A 22,311-nucleotide genomic window follows, 5' to 3' on the forward strand; every position below is an offset into this window, starting at 1 on the left:
GTGTCCCGCCCGTGTCCCGCCCGTGTCCCGCCCGTGTCCCGCCCGTGTCCCGCCCGTGTCCCGCCCGTGTTCCTCCCGTGTTCCTCCCGTGTTCCTCCTGTGTTCCTCCTGTGTTCCTCCTGTGTCCCTCCTGTGTCCCTCGGTATTCTTCGTTCAAACAGAACCTCAGCTCAGACAGATTCTGCTGTTTGGAACCGTCTCGTTCCTCACATTCACCGTTGGACGATTCTTTGTAACATCTTGTTAAAATGAACGAGACGGTCCTCCCGTGTCCCTTACCTCGTTGTCCACATCGTACCTGCCTTCGCCCACTTTCTACCCACCTTGGCATCCTCCGCCATCTTTATGGTTTAATCTACTGGGATGCTGTTTTGTAATTTAAGATGAGCAGATTAGGACTAGAACCCTCAGGAACGCTCGAATGTCGCTCGCCAACTAGTTAAATTCACAAAAGTCGAAACGCTTCTGAACTCCAGCTTTCATCGCTCGGTTGTGTGGACGCCATAAACTGTCCAGCTGCTTCATCTCCACCTTTAGCTCCTCTAACGACCTGATTAACTTTAGAGCTGGAACGATTAGTCGCCTGATTTTAAAAAATCAGCAAATAGGAAACCGGCTCGCTGCAGCCTACAGTTTTTAACCAAGAATTCTCTTCTGTTTATTTCTAAGCGTATCGACTCTCCTGTATGTGAAGAAACTTTAAATCCGCCTTTTCTTTCGGCTGAGTGATTGCTCTTTGCTCCTTTTGTTGAGACGTTCAGAGTAAATCAGCCGCAGGAAGCGCGTCCTGCGATAACGCTCTCTTTATTGGGAGGTAATTGGATCGATGTGCTTGGGAGCGCCGAGCGGAACGTTGGTTTCTTCTCCTGCAGCTCGTTCGATCTGTGTGAAAGAAACAAAGCTCTTTTTTTTTTTGTCTTCTCAGCCATGTTTGACCGGGAAAACAAAGGCGGCGTGAACTTCAATGAGTTCGCCGGCGTGTGGAAGTACATCACGGACTGGCAGAACATCTTCAGGAACTACGACCGGGACAACTCGGGCTTCATCGACAGGAACGAGCTGAAGCTGGCGCTGACCGGATTCGGTGAGCAGCAAAGTATGCGTTTGTGTTTTACCGTTCGATCGCCGTGGTGGAGGGGCTGCGAGGCTGCGAGGAGGACTCTTCTGGAGGAGGGTACAGAATTTAACTCTACTTTAAACTCGCCACTCCGTCCATCTGGAACCGTTCCAACCTCAGCGATCTTCAGGAACAAGAACTGGGTGCACAGCTTGGAGCTTCTTATCAAATATCTCCTCTAACATTCGGTCAGATGTCCCTCAGGACAGCAGGCTCGTTGTCTCTTTGTCTCCGTCAACAAGCTCCTGCTGGAACTCTGTTGATCAAAGTCCACCTGTTCTACAATCAGGTAAATGTTGGAGCTTTAAGAAGCTCCAGAAGCTCGATGTGAGCTGGATTCCTCCAATCAGAAACCAGATCTGATTCGTCATCCAATCAGAAACCAGATCTGATTCGTCATCCAATCAGAAACCAGATCTGATTCGTCATCCAATCAGAAACCAGTCGGACCCAACTGTGTCCAGGTTTCAACCGTCCAGCTGCTGATTCGAGGTGGAGGTAGTCCTCCTCCTCTCATTATTCCATCCACTTTAATACCACAGCATGATGCTACCACCTCCATGCTTGTTCTCAGGTCTGAAAGCCTCACCTTGACTTATTGTGGCCAAAACGGCTCCATCTTTGTCTCATCCGACCATCAAACGTTTCTCCAGAAGATGTCTGTCTTGTCCACGGGGACAGCTGCGGGTTTCAGTTTTCCATCTGAGGAGGACAGATGAGTGTTAATCCATCAGTGAGTTCTGCCAAACAAATCCTTTTTATGCTGGCAAAGAGAAACTAGCAGCTGCAGTCTGTCGTGATCACTAACGAGACGTTACCAGGACCCGTCAGCACCACATATTAAAACATTTAGGTGAATACATGTAAATATTTTAACCCGAATCTATAATTTGGTGAAAATCTGCAATAAACTCCAACTTGTGCTCCCAGTTCTTGGTTTTTAAAAATGAACACGACATTCAGGCTCTCGATGATCTGAGTCACACTTCTGAGCCCAGCTGCAAGAGGTTCAAATAAAAAGATTCCTGCAAATCCAGACCTCACAGTGGCCGTTAAAACTTTTATTATTGCTCTCTTCTTAACAGCGTTAGTTTGTCCTCCACTCGTTACAGGAATTTCAAAATAAAAGCTCCAAATTGAACAAATTCCTTTGTTGCAATAAATTTGTGGCAAGTTTTGAGAAGAGTTTCTACACTTTCCTGTCTTCTACTTTGCATGTTTCCTGTTTGTTTGTTGAAGTTTTGACTCCAGTGTAGATGAAGCAAGGAGTCGATAAACAATAAAAACAAACTTCCAACGTTTTATAGTTAGCTTGGAATGTGTTGGTTTTATTTCTGAAGCTATAAGTATTTCTGTGTTCAGGGTATCGTCTGTCAGACCAGTTCTACGGCACGCTGATAGAGAAGTTCGACCGGCAGAGGAAGGGACAGGTGGCGTTTGACGACTTCATCCAGTGCTGTATCGTATTACAGGTAACCAATCACAGCGCCCGGCTGACGGGGCTCCTCCGAGCGCAGGCCGTGTTCAACAAGCTGTTTCCTCTTCCCTCCACAGAGGTTGACCGACGTGTTCCGGCGGTACGATACGGACCAGGACGGCTGGATCCAGGTTTCATATGAACAGTATCTTTCCATGGTCTTTAACGTCGTATAACACGAAGAGCACAACTGGATCAAACCGTGCCAAAGCTCCCGGCACCCTCCGGATGTCTGCCATGGTGGACACTACATCATTTTTTAAAGCTAGTTTCAGCCCTAGTTGGGCTATTTAATATAAATTTATGTTCTTAAGGCGAGAGAAGTTCAAAGCTTGATGTATGTTATAAAAAAAATAAAACTCGTTGTGTTTTGTTTGTTGACAAATCTGAACAATGTCCATGTTGGGGTCGGGGTTACGGCTTGGGGGAAACTTACAGAGATGTCTGTCTTTCTGTCATTCAGCCTGTCTGTTAGTCTTAACCTTTTAATTGATATATTTTGAAAAGATAAACCTGTTGAAAATAAAACGATGCATTGTAAATATGATTTAAAATGCATTGCATGCCTTTCAGGGAAATTGAAGCATGCTTCCCCCCTTTTTCCCTCTTAGCTTTTCCTCTGCCCTCTTTGCTCAAAGCCATGTTTACAAAAACTGTGAAAGCAGCTCTGCTTTGGGATTCACTTACATGCCAGCTTACACGCCATATTTGTACAAACGTATTTTTAACAGCAGATATTTAAATAGAAGGCAGAAGGTGAGCTTAATGCCTTTAGTGTGGCTTTTTTTCTGTGCATGATGCCTTAAAAGATGTAAAAATGGACAAAAAACTCAATCTTTTATTAAAAAAGGACATCTGATGTTGAGTTTGCTCTTTTATTTTAGTGGAGGAAGTGAAATCTAATGCTGAGAAGGGTTGAAGTGAAGGAAAGGGAAAATCCAACTTTAGTTAAAGAAACCAAGTATTAACAGCAATATGTTGTTGATATATGTCAGAATACTGGTCATATCGACTGGTATATTATCAAAGTATGAATAAAAGATTTTTGGAACAAGTTTGAACAACTTTAAAGAACAGCACACAAATTTAATGAGCTACTGAATCATGAGGAAAGTTCTAATATGTACCTTTTTTGTGTTATTTTGCAAATTAAACCATTTTTTCCCCATTTTAATTCATTTGAACATTGTTTGATAATAAACCACAAACAATATAAAGAAAAATCATTCTAATATGTGACTAAAAGGACTTTTTAAAGATTTAAAAGTCCAGAAAAAGGGAAGATTTGGTTGTAAACATTCATCTTAAACAGTAAGTCTTAAAATAAACTAGTAACGTTTAAACTGAATGTAAGAGCAGTATTTTGTAAGTTCAATGAATAAATACAGAAAACCGTGGATTTAAGGATAAATGTCGCCATCTGCTGTTTATTAGTAGTTTCTACAGCTGCAATGCACCAAGTGTGTCCTCAGAACTTTGTACATTCTGTCTTAGTTTCCGTCCGGACGTGTTTTTGTGTTGCACCACCGAGGCAGACCAGAGTTAGCGCCTTTTATATATGTACTTATAGGGTTTTATTTAAAACAGCCATGTCGCTAAGACATTTTTGTAGGATGACGCTAACCTTTGGCGCTAATTGTCAAAGTAAAGCCTTTGGGCAATCGTTTAGGACGACTTTGACGCCGGTAAAATCCTACAGCGCTTCAGCCGGAGGTGAGGACCCCAAAACGGGTAGGTGCTTGTAGTGACCCGATAAGGGCGGTAGGTGGCAGCAGAAGCTGAAGCGGGAATCGTGGGACTTCCGGTGTTGTGTCGAAATGTGTTACCCGGTGGAAATGTTTCCCCGCTAGTTTTGCTCCGTTTTGCGATTGTGTTTCAGGGAAATATGTTAAAAGAAAATATCTTGATCCATTTTTTGTCCATTTCAGCAGGAAAATAAGCTTTCAGGTCCGAATATTACTATTTAATTTTATTTTATTTACTGTTCATTTTCTTTTTGTAAATTTGAGCCAGGATGGAAACAAATCTGGATGGGGGAACAGAACTCGATACAACACCGGTTGTGTTTTTGTGAATTAAGCAGCTCTTCACAAGTCAAAACTTTATTTAGCAGACTCGTTTCCACAAACATATGTTGACATTTGTCCTTAAAATACTTTAATATAAGGTAGCTATGGTAAAAGACTTGCAGGTAAATTAATTTGTTTCCATTTTATGTAGATTATTTCAGGCAGCTGAAATATTTTGTTTCCCCCTCCTAACTTTGGCAAATAAAGAGAAAATGTTATCAAAATCACAGGATTTATTGTTGATGATGAAAGGATTAAACACAGTTAAGGACTTGCAGGTAAATTAATTTGTTTCCATTTTATGTAGGCGGAACAGATTATTTCAGGCAGCTGAAATATTTTGTTTCCCCCTCCTAACTTTGGCAAATAAGGAGCAAATGTTATCAAAATCACAGGAGACCCTAACCCTAGCCCTGGGCCAAAAGGCCCTAACCCCTTAATGGTAATATGTACATAAATATAAAAGGATGAATAAAGATATATCAGTATACACATAGGCAGTCTGTGCCCTGTTAAGTTTTAAAAGCATTAAATTACACATGTTAAAGAGAAATTAAATGGTCCATTTATTGAGGTGTTCTCTGGTGCTTCAGTCCTAAAATGTGACTGAAGTCAAACTGAAAACCTGCACAGATTAGTTGTGGTTCATTCTCTTGGAGCGGTACCATCAGTGTAGGAAATGATTTGTTTGAGGTGTAGCTGGATAGACCAACTGTTTCTTCTTTCATCCATGACTGGGTTTAGCAGACTGTCTTCCTCGGAGCCTGAGGTTACTGTTTTCCTGGACTCATCTCCTTTGGATACAGTCTCCTCTGGGTGGGGTTGACGGTTGGATTCCCTGGGATGAACCTAAACAATGTCAGGTCAGCTCTTCCCACTGTGAGGTTTAAAGGTTCTAGTCTCCAAGTGGTTTTCTTCTTCTGTGCACCCCCCCCCCCTTCCTCCTCCTCCTCCTCCTCCTCCCCTCATTCTTTGTCATTTGCTGCAGGTCAGACTGTGGTGTCGGAGCGAAGGGGAGCTGTGGTTACCGTGGCGATAAACCGCCCAGAGGCGCGTAACGCGGTGAACCAGGAGACGGCGGCGCGTCTGCTGGAGGAGTTTCAGGCCTTCGACTCGGACCCAGACTTGAACGTGGCTGTGCTGCATGGGACAGGTACTGCTGACGCCAACTAACGTTTCAAGCCGAGCGCCAGCGCTCTGAGACGACGGGCTGCTGACAGACGGAGTCCATTTTTGTTCCAATTAACACCAACTCTCTCGGCTCCCATTATTCAGCATATTTTCTTTTTAAACTTATAAATTGATGTGTAATTTCTTTCAGCTCAGCTTTTAGTTCAAACTGTTTAAAGATGAGTAGTTAATCACAGAAAAGTTTCTTTAATTTTTATAAAATTCTTTGAATCACCTCCAAACGTTTTGTAATTAGGAGTTAAAAACATGTGACTCAGTCAGAAATAGAGCGCTATCAGTTTGAGTAGCAGTACTTGTTTAAAGTTGACAAAATTTGCAAAAAACTGCAAAGATTTCCCCCATAGACATCACTGGGATTATGTGACTGAGCTGACATTTGGATTTCTTTACCTTATCATTTTTAGAGATTTTACCACAGAAGGCTCAAGACTACCGTTTGAATTTCCTGAACTTTCTAAAATTTATGCAAACTTTCAGAAACTTTACACTTCTTACATTAAAGCACTTTTGTCTTCTGTCTCAGCGCTGTCGGAGTTGTAGTTTTCTGTCAAATCCCGCCAGACTGCGGCGCGTGCGCACCCAAACTCCCATAGACTCCCGCTGCATTTCAGCTCAGAATTTTCTGATCAAAACTGGAAGTGAAGGCTCTTTTAAATATGTCATATCTCCTACATAAAACACTGTAGACCCATAAAAACTGATATGTGACAACAATGATGCTCGTTTAGCTGCATCAACACCTGTCGAAACTTAATCAGAAATCAAAGTTGTTGGTTTTTATTCTGTATTTTGTAAAAAGTTACTCCTAAAAACCCATAAAACCCTTTCTTTTTCCCACCTCAGCGTCCCTTACACGATGACATCACTGCTTACTTTGGTTAAATCTCAGTTTTTAACACAAAGTGTTAATGTAAAAAGTGCAGTTCTGTCACAGATCTGCTGCCATAAACAGCGTGACACAGTTTAGTTTTTCTTTTTCTGTAATTGCCTGGTGCTGACCCGGAGCTGATGGGTGTTGCTGGCACATGTGTTCATTACAGAGAGAGGAGGATTTTACGAGTCCCCGCCTGAAGCCGTGACATGGTGTTTGTTTGCCTCCTGGGAAATGCTGTAATTACCACAGAAACCCAGTGAGGAGCCTGTTACTCCTCCATTAATGAGAGCGGGACGCATGCGAGCACATGCATGATCTGTGCGTTGAGTTCAGCTCCTTCAGAAAAGTGAAGAAAAAAAAAAAACAGAAAGCTGCTATCCAAATTGCAGCCCTCTTCTTCTTTTTTTCATCCTCGTCATTTTCCCTTCCTCTCTGACTCTGCAGCTGCCACACTTTGTAATTTTGTGGTCTCTTCCAGGAGGGAATTTCTGCGCCGGTTATGATCTGAAAATGCTGGCCAATCAAAAAGTCCCCCTTGAATTGGAGCAAGATGTCACGAAGGATCCCGGTCCAATGGTGAGCGGAGCCCGGGTTGTGTGTGTGTGTGTGTGAGGTCAAAACTCAAACCAGAAAACCTGGTTAGTAATAATTGTTTATTTTTGGATGTTTGGGATGATGGGTTGAAGATTTTTTGTTTTAGAGATTGACGCTGAGTCCGGAAAATGCCTCAGCAGCTACAGTTGTGTGTCTGTTGTAGAAAACATGAGGTCCAAAGCTCGGTTCTGTTTGGACCGCAGGCCGGTGTGGATTACTGGTTCTGAGGGGACCTCCTGGGCAGAAAATGACAGATTGTGCCTCATTCACAACGCAGCGCGCCTCTCTTCTTCAGCTACTCGCTGGCCTGAAAGCCTGAGAAATGAATCAGAAAACAAAGTAATTATAAAAAAGAACCGAAAGACTCTCAAACACGTGCCAAAAGTAGCAAAAGGCTAACTACAAGTAGCAGAAGGGTAGCTAAAAACTAAAAGTTGCAAACTTCCAGCTAAAAGCAGCAGAAGGTTACATAAAAGGTAAAAATAATAAAATGTTAGCTAAAAGTAGCAAAATTCTAACTCAAAGCTAAAGTAGCAAAAGGGTAGCTAAAAACTAGAAGTAGCAAAAGGCCAGCTAAAAATATCAAATCTTCAGCTAGAAGCCAAAACTGGTAAAATGGTAGCTAAAAGTTAAATATAGCAAAGGCTAGGTAAAAGTTAAATGCAGAAAGAGGCTAGTTAAAAAGTCAAGTAGGAAAATGCTAACTACAAGCTAAAAGTAACAGAATAGTAGCTTAAAGATAAATGTAGCAAAAGGCTAAGTAAAAGCTAAATGTAAAAAGGTAGCTAAAAAGTCAAGTAGCATAAGGCTAGCTAAAAGTAATAAAACTCTCATTTAAAGCTGCAAAATGTTACCTTAAAGCTAAAACTACCAAAATGCTAAGTAAAAGCTAAAGCCAGCAAAAGTTTAGCAAGATGGTAGCTAAAAGCTGAATCTAACAAAAGGCTAGCTAAAAGCTAAAGGTAGCAGAACAGTAGCTAAAAGCTAACAGAAGCAGCCCAATTTCAGGATCTGAAGGGATCTCAGTATTTCGATACTATGGTTCTACGTCTCCAAAACGTTTTCCTTCTTCAGCCTGTTTATTTCTCATGTGTTGACTGTGGAGTTCCGGTTCCGGTTCCGGTCTGACCCGGTTCTTTCCTCCAGGGTCCAACCCGTCTGCAGCTGTCCAAGCCTCTGATAGCAGCGGTGAGCGGCTTCGCGGTGGCCGGGGGCCTGGAGCTGGCTCTGCTGGCGGACCTGAGGGTGGTGGAGGAGAGCGCCGTCATGGGAGTGTTCTGCCGCAGGTTCGGTACGTTACGCTTGTTGGTCCTGTTAGCAAAATATCTCATGAACAAGTGGACGGACAATACATCTACGACCAGATCAGTCGCAGTAAAGACCAAAAAAATGACTGTAATTCAGTCAGGTGAACAGATATTGAGCGTGGTAGTAGCTGAGAGTCATCCCCAACACCTAATCTGAGATTTGTGTAAACCTTTGGAGTGCAAGGCCTTTAATTCGATCCTTTTCCACCTGAAAACGATGCCCACAGATGTTTATTCGCTCGTCACGTTGCTTGTTTTTCCTCCTCAGCAGGACGGCCGTTCCGTTCGGTCATTCTTTAAAGAAAGGGGGAAAAAATAGAAAAGCTGCAGATTGAAAAGAGCTGTTTTGAAATAAGATGATGTAATCACTGAGCTACGTCGGTCAGGTTGGGACTCACTGAGCAGGTGTTTGGATTGGCTGATTTCAAGTCAACTTTTGGACGGTGGTTTGACTTTAATTCAAGATGCAGCTTCATTTTTTTACGATTCTTCGTCCTGATTCAGCTACAGAGACTGCAGGGCTTGAAACTGAAGAGGAAAAAAGGGAGACATTAACTTAAAAGATGCTTCAGCTTCACCAAATCAGTCTTTTTCGTTTCCCATGCCTACTTGAATGATATATTAGTAGTATTTGAAATTAGTTTTGCCCTTTGCCGGCTCTTTTCTTCCCTTGTGTCGTGTTCCTTGGGCTTTGGGAGCCAAAATAACGTTGGAGAATTAAGTAAGCTCTGTGGTTTTTCATTCAGGTTCTCTGAAAATTCAAAGAGCAGCAGACGCTAATACCAGATTCCTGTGACGCAACCCTCTCCTCCCTCTCATTTCCTCCCTGGCAGAGCAGAGGGGCCCCAGACAGGAAGCCACAAGTTTCGGCAGCCAATCGTGTGCCAGAAAGCTGTCAGATCCTTGTGGTAGCCATCGGCCCACATCAGAGCAACACAGCGAGCCTCTAAGGGGTTTTCAACTCCAAAGCCACCAGGGATTCCCTCCGGCTACGGCCATCTGCGCCCTTCCCAAAAAATGGCTATAGAATTCAACCGCGAAAAGGAAATAATTGGGAAGAGACACTGGATCTTTAAATAAACTGTGTGCCCCACAGAACAGCAGTGCTTTTGATGTAAAGTTGCAGGAAGTTTAGGTTTCAATTGTTTAACGTTCAAAAAAAAATCAGGTTAAATGCATCCCACATGGTCTTTTTACATCATAAAGCTTTAATTTTCAAAATAAACACCCAAAAGGCTACATCTTGTCCTGCCTCATTAACCTAATGTTCTGCTATCTATAGTTTCCTTTAAAATAAACCAGCTAAAGCTGCATTTAACTACAAGTTAAAAAGCATTAATCACTCCTAAATGTTCATCTGTGAATTAGAAAAGAAATAAAACAGCAGTTTCAGCTGAAAGCCTGAGGAAATAACTCAGATGTGTTGACAAACAAGCCCTGAAAATGTGAGTCAACGAAGAGGCTGAGAATTAATTACTGGGAGGAAATGTGAAACTTAATGAGTAGAAACCGCAGCAGCGCTTCTCTCCCTGCCTGCCGAACATACTTTCAGGCTGATGGAAGAGTCGGATTGGACGCACACGCACTGATGTTACGGTTGAGACCGAAATGGTTTTAATTTGTTGCTGAAAGTTTGGTCAGTTTGAGTCCAGAGATGTGACTTTTTATCCACTGCTCAGAGTTTCTCTTTTCATGTAAACTTGGTCATATTGTGCCGCTGCTAAACCAGAGTTTTTGCAGCTTTGGTCGATTTGTATCATAGCCAAAATGGTCAATTTGAACAATTCATATTTCCAACCAATCAGATCTTTACACCACTGGTCAAGTTGTACCTTTTTTGGGTATAAAACGAAGCCGGTCTCTTCCACTCTTGTTCGTTTTGTTCCCACCTTGGCATCAGCCCCAACACTGATGATTTAATTTACAGATTTCCCCCCTTTTTTATACAAAGATAAGAAGAGAAGTTAGAAGTTTTTCCTTTTGCTGCAGGAGGAGGAGGGATTTTTATTCAGCTGTTAGCAAAAATAAACAAAATGTTTTAATCAGATTTTTACACAGCTCCAAAGTTGTATCCGTCCATGTCTGGAGTGTGTATTTTACACAACACAATTGAGCCGTGCACATCAAAAATGGTTATAGTATTCAGTGAAACACAACCTGAGCCTGTGTAGGGTGGATATATAGGTTATTATTGTGAGCCAATTGGTGCAAAACATCAACCAATCGGTACGAAGTGGGGCAACGATTCGGCTGATCTTTGTTCCAAGCAGACAGTGAAGGTGCTGCACAGACGTGACTGAAACGACACATTCTTTGGAGTAATGTCCATTTATTACGAGGAGCATTTAATGTTTTAGCAGAACATTCACAAACAGCCAAAAGTGACGGTGAAGCTTTGAAACCACTGAGTCTGCTCCTAATGTCCTCCCCTCCACGTGGACCCTGGTTTTGGCAGGTACCACCCGTCTAAATTATGTGTCAGAACAAGACTGATTTATGCAGACCTGACTGCACAAACCACAGGACAAAAACAAGACACTGTCCCGGTGTGAGACACAGCAGGACACTCCAGAAATAACTTGTTCTCGACCCAAAAGGACAGAGGATCAACTCCAAAACAAGCAGCTTTAAAAACGGACAAATTATGTCAGTAAAAAAGGAGAAGTTCAGTGAAAACTGATGTCCCCTAAATGGCAGAATTATCATTGTTTACCAGATAAAATAATCTGTCCAGTTGTCAGATGATTAGATAAAAATTTGACATTACATCTTGAGCGATGAGAGTAAAACAACTTTATCTGGGAAGTGACACGACACAAGGACAAGGGAACTGCCAGAATGCTCTCCTGGGAAATTACAGGCCTGAGATGATAAGCCTTCCACGTTTATAGTCTAAACCTAGAACTGACAGTAAATTATAGTACAAAAGCTGCATTTATAAACACCACGGTTGTATTTTGAGCCCTCCAGCAGCACGGAGTGACGGCTATATGAGGGGACGCTGCAACGCTCCGACACGAGCCACTTTTACAGACGCTTTTCTGGGATCAGGATCAGCAGAAGATCTTTTAAAAGCACGGCCGGGTCAGACGGCAAACCAGGCCGCCGGGCTACGAGACTCCACCAAAAGAAAACGCTGTTTATGAGGAAATCGAGTGACATAAATAATATGCTGAGCACCGTTTGCCCGGCAGTGGAAACCTGGCAGCTCGTCGTTTCCTCTCCTACTTATCAAGCCTGCCCAGCAGACCCGGGCCGTGAAGCCAGGAGGTCATGGTCACCGGCGTTATCGCACTGCAAACAAGAGGAGGCCGGGGTGATAACAGAGGACGCAGTCACAAGGCTGAAAAATAGAAACCAGGAGTCCGCTTCCTGGTGCTAGGAGACAGATGATGCATGCTTTTGGATGCAAAGAAAACAGGTTTTCTTTTTATGACAGGTAGAACAAACAAAAACACAGTCGAGACGGCGGAACGAAACGTTTCACATTGCAAGTGTTTAAATGGGAAGAATGTTTTTTGTACTCCTAGTTCTCCACATGTCTCTAACACCAGTGGTTCAGAAGATTTTTCCTTACAAAACACAAAAAATGGCTGCAACTCAACCAGTTTCACAGATATTCTGTTGAGCAACACGTACTTTGAGCACAATATTCTCGGCATTACCTTTTGGAGTCCGTCCAGTTCAAGATGGCCGCTGCAGCTGTACCATAGCCTGCAAAAAAATGGCTACATCTTAGTGACTTTTACAGATATTGAGCTAAAATTTGGTGTGGAAGCAGCTGACAGTCATTCACAACACATACTCCAAGAGGGCTAACAAGTTGGTGGGATATTGCAAAATCATGATTGTTTTTCTCACAAGGTTTGACCAAAATGGCTGTAAGATGAGATGATTTTAGTTCTAAAACTCAGGCATGAGAGACAACAGGTGATTAAGCTCTTATAATAAGATCTGTTCAGTTGAACATTTTCATGTAACTCTGCTGCTTTTCTTACATCAAGGCCTGATTTCAGCCTTGGTGGTCTTGGTGTAACTGCTCCCTGGAAACTTCAGCACACCATGGTATTAAACTTGCTGAGCTAAAGACATAAACTCGGGCTAAGTGTGCAGGAGTCATCTGCGACCCGGCCCAACTAAACTGTTTTCATTGATTTTCAAAGCCAGCTTCCGGATGAAGGTCTGATCTTCTGCCGCTGTCCGTTTAGTCTGGCGTTTTCCGGAAACTGTTAATCCACATCAAACTTAATCGCATTACCCTCATGGGAGCCCATTGTGGTGGGGCGAGGCTTTGATGTGGCCGGGATGCCAGCAGGACCAGGAGCAGACCAGAATCCCCGACTGTGTTCTTGGCTTAAACGTGTGCGTGGACTGGAGGATGGTTGGTCACATCTCCTGCCACGGAATATTTCACAGATGCCTTGAGAATTTCTCTGTGAAAAAACAAACATAGCTTCTAACATAGTTGTTGAAACTGTAGCAGCAAAGTATTTGAATACTCGATTATTAAAACGTCTTCCAAGTTGTCCTACAGTTTTGCTCAGATGTTTCCATCCAGTCATCATGAACGTCACATTCATTTGGAGCTTCTAGTGATTTATTCTTTTTCCTTTATACAACTTCAGTGAGTTTATAAACAAGAACAGGTTTGAATTTATTACGGATTTGCTCTAAATTATACGTACAGACTCAAATATATACATACATTCATCTGAATCTGGTAATAAGTGGCGCTGCAGGTTCTGGAAGGTCTTTGAACTTCGTTTTCTCGTTGTGGATCATGATTGACTGCAGCTGGTAGTTTCTCTTTGCCAATATAAAAAGGATTTGTTTGACAGATTTCATTGGATTGACCAACGCTCATCTGCCCCCCCCTCTGGTTTGGATGTTCAGGAACGACCCAGGAACTGGAAACTGCTGGAACACCAGACTCCCCGTCCACAGTGAGGCCAGTTTTACTGTGAGGACCGAGAAATGATGTCCTATCAACTGTCAGGCATGGCGGTGGTAGCGTCATGGTGTGGCACAAAGTAGACTGAATAATGAAGAAGGAGCTCTACCTCCAAGTTCTTCAACTTCCCCTCAGATCAACAGCTGGACGGTTGAAACTCGGCAACAGTTGGGCGTTCCAACAGGACAGCGATGCCGAACACGCATCAGAACTGGTTTCTGATTGGATGAATCCGGCTAAGATTAAAATGTCCGTCCCAAAGCCCCGCTCTCAGCCCGACTGGCGAATATGTATGTGGACTATGACTAAAATATCAGCCAGAATTATACCAGGAGCTCGTTCATGGCTCCAAAAAGCCTCAGGTGCGTCTTGCTAAGGGACGTTTAACCAAATATTAGTTTTTTGTTCATTTAACCTTATATAATTTACAATAAATTCAAACTTGTGCACCTGATTCTTGTTTTTAAAAATCATTAAAGTTGCATGTTGTACAATTATTCCACCCAAATTGTTAAAAGTCCCGAATTATTGGCGTTGATGCCCAGGATGAGCAAATATAAACTTCTGACCGCAGCTATAAATGGTCCTAAACATGGAAGTCAGTCATAATGACGCAAGGATCCAGGATTCTGTAATCTCAAGCTAACACATATTGAAGTGTGGAGTACGCTGATAAAACACAAGAGTTCCTCTTCCCTCCAGACTTCTTCTCCATTAGAGTCAGATAAGCAGCGATGGCCTCCTCGGTTATATAACAGGCCTTACTGACTCATGTCCAACCTTCTTCATACTCTGGCTGTGTTCCTTTTCACAGTTTGGCAACACGTTGAGGCATAAACAACAATTCAGTGTTTCTTTTTACACGTGCCGACTCATTATCTGGCATCTGGATCGGCTGCAGATGTTTCCTTGGATGAGTGCTTTCAAAGCAAACGCACCTTTTTCAGGGTTGGGAGCCACTTGAAGGAGCTGCTCGCCGACGTCTCCGCTCCGTTTCATGTGGGACAAAGCCCAGGTCTGTCAAACAGAGACGGGACTATCAGAGACGGAGGGGAGGAGGTGCAGGAGACGGCTGCTGCGGATAAGGAGGGAGATCCTTCCGGTTGCTGATAGCAGTGGTGCCAACAGCAGCACCAAAGACAGACCGACTGGAGGTCAACCTGCCTCTTTAGCTCTTCGTCTTTGTCCTCCTCTGCCTCGCTTCAGCTCTGTCTCCAGTCTCTTCCCCCTGCCTGCTGGATGTAGCATCAAGAGAACCTTCTTGTAATGAAGTTTTAGCTGTGAAGGACTTTATTTCCACGTCTGCTAATATAAACTCTGTGTTCAGTGTTTACGGAGACCAGCGACATTCGCTCGGGGGCAGGAAGGATTCAGAATGTTTCATTTGATGCAAGAAACACAAAAATAATTAGTTTTCTGTGAGACTGAAGTGTGTGCTGAAGAAGCTGAAACTGAGCTGGTCAAACTAAAAGTAGCAAAACACTAGCTAAAAGCTAAAAGTAGCAAAACAGTAGATAGAAGCTAAACATAAACAAAAAGCTAAGATGCTACCTAAAAGCTAAAAATAATAAAAAGGCTGGCTAAAAGCTAAAAATATAAAAAAACTGGCTAAAAGCTAAGAATGTCAAAAGGCTAGCTAAAAGCTAAAAGTAGCAATATATTGGCTAAAAGATAAGAATGTCAAAAGGCTAGCTAAAAGCTAAAAGTAGCAATATATTGGCTAAAAGCTAAGAATGTCAAAAGTCTTTTTAAAAGTAGCAAAAGCTTGGATAAAAGGTAAGAGTAGCAAATGACTGGCTAAAGGCTAAAAGTAGCTAAAGGCTGGCTACAATCTAAAAGTAGCAAAACAGTAGATAGAAGCTAAACATAAACAAAAAGCTAGATAAATGTAATAGGATGAAGCTGAAAGTAGTCAGATGCTACCTAAAAGCTAAAAATAATAAAAGGCTGGCTAAATGCTAAAAATATCAAAAAACTGGCTAAAAGCTAAGAATGTCAAAAGACTAGCTAAAAGCTAAAATATATTGGCTAAAAGCTAAGAATGTCAAAAGTCCGTCTAAAAGTAGCAAAAGCTTGGATAAAAGGTAAGAGTAGCAAATGACTGGCTAAAGGCTAAACATGTTGGATGACTGGCTAAAAGCTAAAAGTAGCTAAAGGCCGGCTACAATCTAAAAGTAGCAAAACAGTAGATAGAAGCTAAACATAAACAAAAAGCTAGATAAATGTAGTAGGATGAAGCTGAAAGTAGTAAGATGCTATCTCAAAGCTAAAAATATCAAAAAACTGGCTAAAAGCTAAGAATGTCAAAAGGCTAGCTAAAAGTAGCAAAAGCTTGGCTAAAAGATAAGAGTAGCAAATGATTGCCTAAAAGCTAAAAATGATAAATGACTGGCTAAAAGCTAAAAGTAGCTAAAGGCTGGTTTTGGCAGGAACTTGTTTTTATTTGTTTTTTCAATTAAATGTTTTGGTTCCTGAGTCTCTGTGCAGGAATGTTAAGCGAGAAAACATAAAAATATATTTAAAAAAATCAAACAAATCTCTAAAATGTTGGTGTTTGACATCATTAAAGTACGAATTCAAGCCACAGTAAGTTTGGATTGGATGCACATGTCTAACATACATTCTGAATTCGTTTGAACATCATGAAGGGGTTAAAAAGGCAAACTGAAATCAAACCGGTCATCGGACTTCCCCGCAGACTGAGGGGAAGAGAAAGTGGAAAAGAGAAATCAGAAAGAAAACACGACGATGTGGGGTTGTATAGAAGCACGTCAGACACATGTGCTCCGGATAAGTGTGGTTGAAAACGAGGGAGCTGGGATTGTGGACCGGAGCTGAACTTTAGAAAGTGTGCCAGTTGCAGCTGGGGCTCTTTAGAAATTAGGATAAACGCCAGCAGCCGACTGTAGCTTGCAGCATTCCCCCACCCCGTGTCTTCGTTGGACCGGGTCATAATGTTCGATAAAAACATTTCCAGGGAACGAGAGGAGAAAACAAAGATGCAGTGAAGTCATGTTGTTGTTTCCCTGTGTCACTGCACACGTGTCTGTCCATCCATCCATCCATCCATCCATCCATCCATCCATCCATCCATCCATCCATCCATCCATCCATCCATCCATCCATGTTCTTCCTCTTATCCGGGGTCGGGTTGCGGGGGCAGCAGCCTCAGCAGGGAGACCCAGACTTCCCTCTCCCCAGCCACTTGGTCCAGCTCCTCCGGGGGAATCCCAAGGCGTTCCCAGTCCCTCCAGGGTGTCCTGGGTCTTCCTCCAGGTGGGACGTCACCAGGGAGGCATCCTCACCAGATGCCCGAGCCACCTCAGCTGGCTCCTCTCGACGTGGAGGAGCAGCGGCTCTACTCTGAGTCCCTCCCGGATGACCGAGCTTCTCACCCGATCTCTAAGGGAGAGCCCAGACACCCTGCGGAGGAAACTCATTTCAGCCGCTTGTATTCGCGATCTCGTTCTTTCGGTCACTACCCAAAGCTCATGACCATAGATGAGGGTAGGAACGTAGATCTTCTGGTGAATCGAGAGCTTCGCTCTTATGTGTACATAATCTGACAAAATGGCCTCCGGTTCCCTTCAGAAACCAGTTCTGATGTGGGATCGGAACCATTGTTCAGCTGGAACACCAGAGATTCATCCATCCAGCTGCCGATTTGACACAAAGTTAAAAAAATTGGAGTTAATGCACCTCCTTCAGCATTCAGCCCACTTAAGTACCACAGCACGATGCTACCGCCGCCATGCCTGACAGTTGGTTCCGCGTTCTTTTGTCTCCTCTGACCGTCAAACCCTTCTCCATCAGGCGTTTGGTTCATCCATGTGGGCAGCTGCAGATTTCAGTCCGACCTGAAGGAGTCGCAGGAGCTTCTTTCTCCGTCCTCTCAGACAGTCGCTGTGGACAGGGACCCTGGTCTTCCTGCAGCTTCCAGTTCAGATTTGAGTCTTTGTGGTTCCTGGACATCCAAACCAATTTCCTCCGATGTGAAAAAGACCTTGTGACAGATTGGTCGGTGCAGTGAGTGCTGCCAAACGAATCCTTTCTAAATGCCAGCTGCAAACAATCATGATGAACCCCAAGTTAATAGTCTTCTAGATCCATCGGCTCCATCGGTATGAGGAAAAAAAACAGTTAAATCAATAATTTATGTGACATTTGTGCAAATAATGAGTGTGGTTTTATGATTACTCAGCTACGCTGGACTACAAACTGATTTTAGTCAACCAAAAAGGGTTTGTGCATCTTGATTTATTGGTCAGTCATTGCTGGTGATCATCTGAGACTCAGCTGCAGACAGCAGATATAAACTGGCTGTAAATTTGAGAGTTATTTAAGTTTCAAATGAGAGAGAGTGAGGCGAACAGGCTTGTCCAAAAAAGGGCGAAGCTAAGAGACGGTGAAGACGGTGAAGATGTTTTATATTAGTGATTGTGTTTGTAGGAGTTCCCCTGATTGACGGAGGAACAGTTCGTCTCCCTCGTCTCATCGGTCTGTCGAGAGCTCTGGACCTGATCCTGACCGGACGGCCGATTGGAGTTCAGGAGGCTCTGGCCTACGGACTGGCCAATAGAGTGGTTCCTGATGGACAAGGTATTTACATTAGTTTAGTTACTTGTTCTGTTATTTTATCAAATACATTTGGGTTTGGGTTTTTAGGCAAAGTGGAAACCAAACATTTCTGCATTATCTCATAATCTCAGTATCTTATCGTCCAACACACAGCTGGAAAAATGACACCAAAGCCAACATTAAGGTCAATTTTATTTATATAACTCAACCAAAATGCTTTACAGTCAACCCAGATAATAAAACATGAAATGTAAACTTTTAGAAGAACCTGACTGTTAACTCAAAGGGTCAAGACCATCAAAACTTGAACATTTTATGATAAAATCTTAAAAATTATTTGGAAACCGACAGGAAGTCAATGAAAAGAGCTAAAACTGGGGTTATGTGTTGTCACTGATGTTTGGCACATCTGTTTGTTTTCTTCTTTCTGTAAACTTATAAATAATCTAAATTTGTTGAGTCTGACGTTTAAAGTTTTGCTTCAACAGCACTGTGACCCTGAAGTTCATTAAAGCCTGTTTTACTGCGACTGTTGGTGAAATACTGTGGACAGCGTTGGTCCTCGTGTGACTCGAAGGGCTTCGCTTTCGTGCCGCTGGAGTTTCAAACCATGTTTGAAAAGTTCAGAAGGCAAGTTTTTAGTCACAGAGTCGTCCTGAGTGTCTGGAAGCCGCCTCGAACCTTCCTCAGTTTAGTTACTGTGACTCAGAAAGTGCAAGAAATATAAGACGACTTTGGACACCAATAATAAAACCAAAAGAGAACAAATCGAGACGTAGTTAAAACACTTTTCACATTATTTGCAGACCATAAATTGCACGATTTATTTGCAACTACATGCGTGCGTACGCTTGTTTTAAGTATCAATCCAGTCCAATTTTGTGTCTCCAGCTAGTCTAAATTTGTTCCAGGGTGGAAACATGTTCCCAGAGGGTCATTTGGGTCCAGTTCTGCTGCCTTCATCTGTCTCATAAAGCATCACATCATCTGCAAACAACAATAAGTGAAACGTTTGCTCTGTTTTCACTTGACTGACAACCTGTAGCTGACATTTATTGCATCGTTGTTGGTACATATGTTCTTTTTCTGATGACGACAACTTTGGTTGAAATACAACAACACTGCCTGTAAACGGACACCTGTAACAGGTAATGTTTGCAGAAAAAAAGTCACACTTTTCTCTTTTCTTGGAGTGTTCATTCCTAGTCTGTCTCTGTTTGGATCTCAAACCTTACAATTCAAAATGTCTGGCCTATTTTTTGTTAAAACTGTTGTTTGATCGATACGGTTCAGGAGCCACATCTGGCCTTCAGGACGTGTTTTACTCTGATTCCTTCCCTCTTTGGGTGCTATAAGACCACAAGCTAAATTCTTTTAGGAAGTCGTTCTGCTCGTTGTTTATCCACAGACTAATTGCCTCTGAAGGATGATCACTTACTGTAGCAGCTTCTGTACAAACATCATCAGGAGGTTTTCCATCAGAGCGATCTGGATGTTCTTTCATGTGGGTCAGAAACTCATCAGCAGCATCGAAGGACTCAGGATTCATTAAATATTTTCTGAATCATCGTGTCTTTACCGTCTTTGTTGCTGTGTTACCCGGCTGTCTGCAGCCCTGCAGGCGGCTCTGCAGCTGGCGGAGCAGATCAGCTCCTTCCCTCAGCAGTGTCTGCGCTCAGATCGCTCCTCGGCCGTCTACAGCTGCTACGACGCTCCGAACTTCACGCAGGTAAGCTGGATTTTACCCCGCTTCAGCTGCACGGACGGCAAAACAGCCGGGTTGTTTTTAAAGTTTGTCCAAAATCAGCGACTTATCTCGTTTTCTCCAGAACTAATTCAGCACAAACCCTTCCATAAAATAAGTAAATATAAATAAAAATATGTGCAGCCTCTGTTTTTCCTCCGTCGTTTTCATTTATTTTGTTGTTCAAACTCATAAAATTATCATTAACACAATATTACAACTAATCCCTGACCCATCGGAGCAGAATTTCACAGCTAATGTGCTGAATTTACATGTAATTATAACAAAAATAAATATATTTATATAATTTTAAGCACTGGTGTTAGTATTTATATCCAAATGAGCTCATAGGGGGAAAGAATCTGTCTGCTCCAAGCAGGTTATCTGTCATTTTTGAGGTAAGTTGTGATCGTTTTGTGGAGGAAAGGAAGCATGTTTAACTTAGTCAGTTTAGCAGATATTGAGCTAAAACCTGGTGTGGTAGTAGCTGAAAGTTATCCCCAACATGTGCTCTGTGCTCTTCTAGGAGTGCTAGTTTTATTTTCACAAACGAGTCTGCGCTGTCCGGGTTTTTGTGTCATATAAAAATGTTATCATTTATTTAGCTGAGCATTTAACACTAATTAAAATCATAAATCTGAGCTCGTTGTTTTAATTATCGCTCTCTGCTTCTGTCCAGGCCATGCAGTACGAGTTTGACCACGGCCGTCCCGTCATCCAGGCCGAAGCTGTCCGCGGGGCGGTCCGGTTCACGGCCGGAGCCGGGAGAGGAGGAACCTTCTCCTGAGGTCTTAGCTCGCAGGAGCTCTGGGAACTTCAGGTGGTCCTCGAACTTTTCAGCTTCTGATCCACAGAATATCAACGGCGGAGACTTGTGACCCCAAATATTCCCAGCTATGATGCTGTTTTTACAAATTTCTCACGTCTGCAGCAATTATGGTAAAATACGGCCTGAATAATCATCTATAAGTTTATTATTATTAATCTGAGGACCCTCATTTGATGTTTCATGACCTACAATGGGCTCCAGACCCCAACTTTTGGAACGACTGATCTAATACGCTCTGTTGGTGTAAATTTATAAACCCTCCGGCTGTTTTATGGCACCATTTTCTCCTTCTGTCTTTAGAATCTCTTTTAGTTAACTGTCATCAAGCACAGAAATGAAGTTTAATTAAATGCTCAGATTATTTACTGTGATAAAATAAAATAAAAATTTGAACTTCAGTGTTTTTATCTGTTTAAATTACCCACCAAGTGTTCAACTAATAGAGCCAGCTTTGAAAATATTATTACTCTGATGTCACTGGATATATTGACGTGTGTTATTAATGAGTCTCAGGTACTACCACACCAGATTTTAGCTCCATATCTGTAAGATTGACTGAGTTATAGTCATTTTTGTGGTTTTGTTTACCTCCGAACTAATCTTCAGAGGCATCAGGCTTGCAGGAGCTCGTCACTGAAAACCGCTCGATAACCGTCGGCCTGCATATTTGTGCGACTGAAAAACAGAAAAACAAAACCATAGCCGTGTAATTATTTGTCAGAATGAAACACTTGTTGTCAAATGTTTCCCAGGTGTTTGCATTCCTGAGACTCTGGAGGAACATTTCCTTTTAATCCAACGCCGAGGTGAGAGACGTGCGTCCGAAACGAAAACAAACAAAAGCAAAGAAAATTTACACGAGACGCTGAAGTTTAGTGTTTGTGAGTTTGAAATGGAACAGTTGAAAACAAGATGTATACGTATGTGTGCGCGCGCGCGTGTGTGTGTAATAAAGATACAGACACAAAACGACCTCTTTAGGTTTAGGAGGTGTCTCGTCTAGACAGTGTGATGACAGGACACAGAGCTCCTGTTTAATGTTTGCTCCTCCCTCTGCTTATAGTTCACACACACACACACACACACACACACACACACACACACACACACAATCAATGTCAAATAAATTAAGCTGTTTTCAGTGGTCCTTTAAGTTCCTGTCACCTTGTGCAGCTTCTGGATTGTTTTTCCTCATGTCTGCGTGTGTCTGTTAGCAAAATATCTCACAAACACTTGGACGGATTTTACTGAAACCTTCAGGAAATAATCATCTGGATGTAAATCCACATCTGGTTAACTATTGGAGTCAGCCCGAGTCATGATGGCCGCCGCAGCCAAACAGCTTTAAAAACTGGAGAAATTACTTCAACCAAGTCAGTTTTAAAGATGTTGACTTAAAGTTTGATCAAAATGGCTAAAACTGCATAATTTCTCATTACTTTTTAAAATGTTTGCAATCAGTTGTGTTTATTTAAACGTGTCCAAGATCAGCGTTTAACATGGATCTCTTTGCTTTTTGATCCTAAAAGCTGAGTCACACATCGTCAGGTGGTGAAAACGAGACATTTCATCGTCTTTGT

The 22,311-nt window shown here is 42.5% G+C and overlaps 2 protein-coding genes across 5 annotated transcripts in view; both read left to right on the forward strand.

Annotated features, from left to right (window-relative positions):
* The window catches only part of pdcd6 (programmed cell death 6), a 15,088-nt gene extending 11,629 nt beyond the window's left edge, over positions 1-3,459 (forward strand). Inside the window, exons 4-6 of one of the 2 annotated variants that reach the window (XM_017429816.3) lie at positions 926-1,096; positions 2,480-2,589; positions 2,672-3,459. In XM_017429816.3, coding sequence (XP_017285305.1) covers positions 926-1,096; positions 2,480-2,589; positions 2,672-2,770 — 380 coding nt within the window. In that variant the 3' untranslated portion in view covers positions 2,771-3,459. The remainder of the gene's footprint in view (positions 1-925; positions 1,097-2,479; positions 2,590-2,671) is intronic. The other variant, XM_017429817.3, reaches the window with a different exon arrangement.
* Positions 3,460-4,113: 654 nt separating this feature from the next.
* Positions 4,114-20,720, forward strand: zgc:101569 (uncharacterized protein LOC449822 homolog). 3 transcript variants are annotated; one of them, XM_037973285.1, is made up of 8 exons: positions 4,311-4,325; positions 5,408-5,526; positions 5,652-5,816; positions 7,207-7,304; positions 8,469-8,613; positions 18,030-18,179; positions 19,772-19,887; positions 20,582-20,720. In XM_037973285.1, exons 2-8 carry the CDS (start codon positions 5,520-5,522, stop codon positions 20,687-20,689), a joined length of 789 nt encoding a protein of 262 aa, XP_037829213.1. In that variant the 5' UTR covers positions 4,311-4,325; positions 5,408-5,519; the 3' UTR covers positions 20,690-20,720. The 3 variants fall into 3 exon arrangements, with proteins under 3 accessions (XP_024864743.1, XP_017285317.1, XP_037829213.1); XM_025008975.2 differs by lacking the exons at positions 4,311-4,325; positions 5,408-5,526 and adding an exon at positions 4,114-4,307; XM_017429828.3 differs by lacking the exon at positions 5,408-5,526 and having other exon boundaries at positions 4,116-4,325.
* The last annotated feature ends 1,591 nt before the right edge of the window (positions 20,721-22,311 follow it).

Source organism: Kryptolebias marmoratus, linkage group LG21 (genome assembly GCF_001649575.2).
Source record: "Kryptolebias marmoratus isolate JLee-2015 linkage group LG21, ASM164957v2, whole genome shotgun sequence".
Taxonomy (NCBI): domain Eukaryota; kingdom Metazoa; phylum Chordata; class Actinopteri; order Cyprinodontiformes; family Rivulidae; genus Kryptolebias; species Kryptolebias marmoratus.

Excerpts from the sequence above, each read along its gene's own strand:
- zgc:101569 (XM_017429828.3), top strand. The coding sequence starts at position 4,184 with ATGTCGCTAAGACATTTTTGTAGGATGACGCTAACCTTTGGCGCTAAT. Across the intron at positions 5,817-7,206 it reads GGCTGTGCTGCATGGGACAG|GAGGGAATTTCTGCGCCGGT; the intron begins GTACTGCTGACG and ends GGTCTCTTCCAG. Across the intron at positions 7,305-8,468 it reads CGAAGGATCCCGGTCCAATG|GGTCCAACCCGTCTGCAGCT; the intron begins GTGAGCGGAGCC and ends TCTTTCCTCCAG.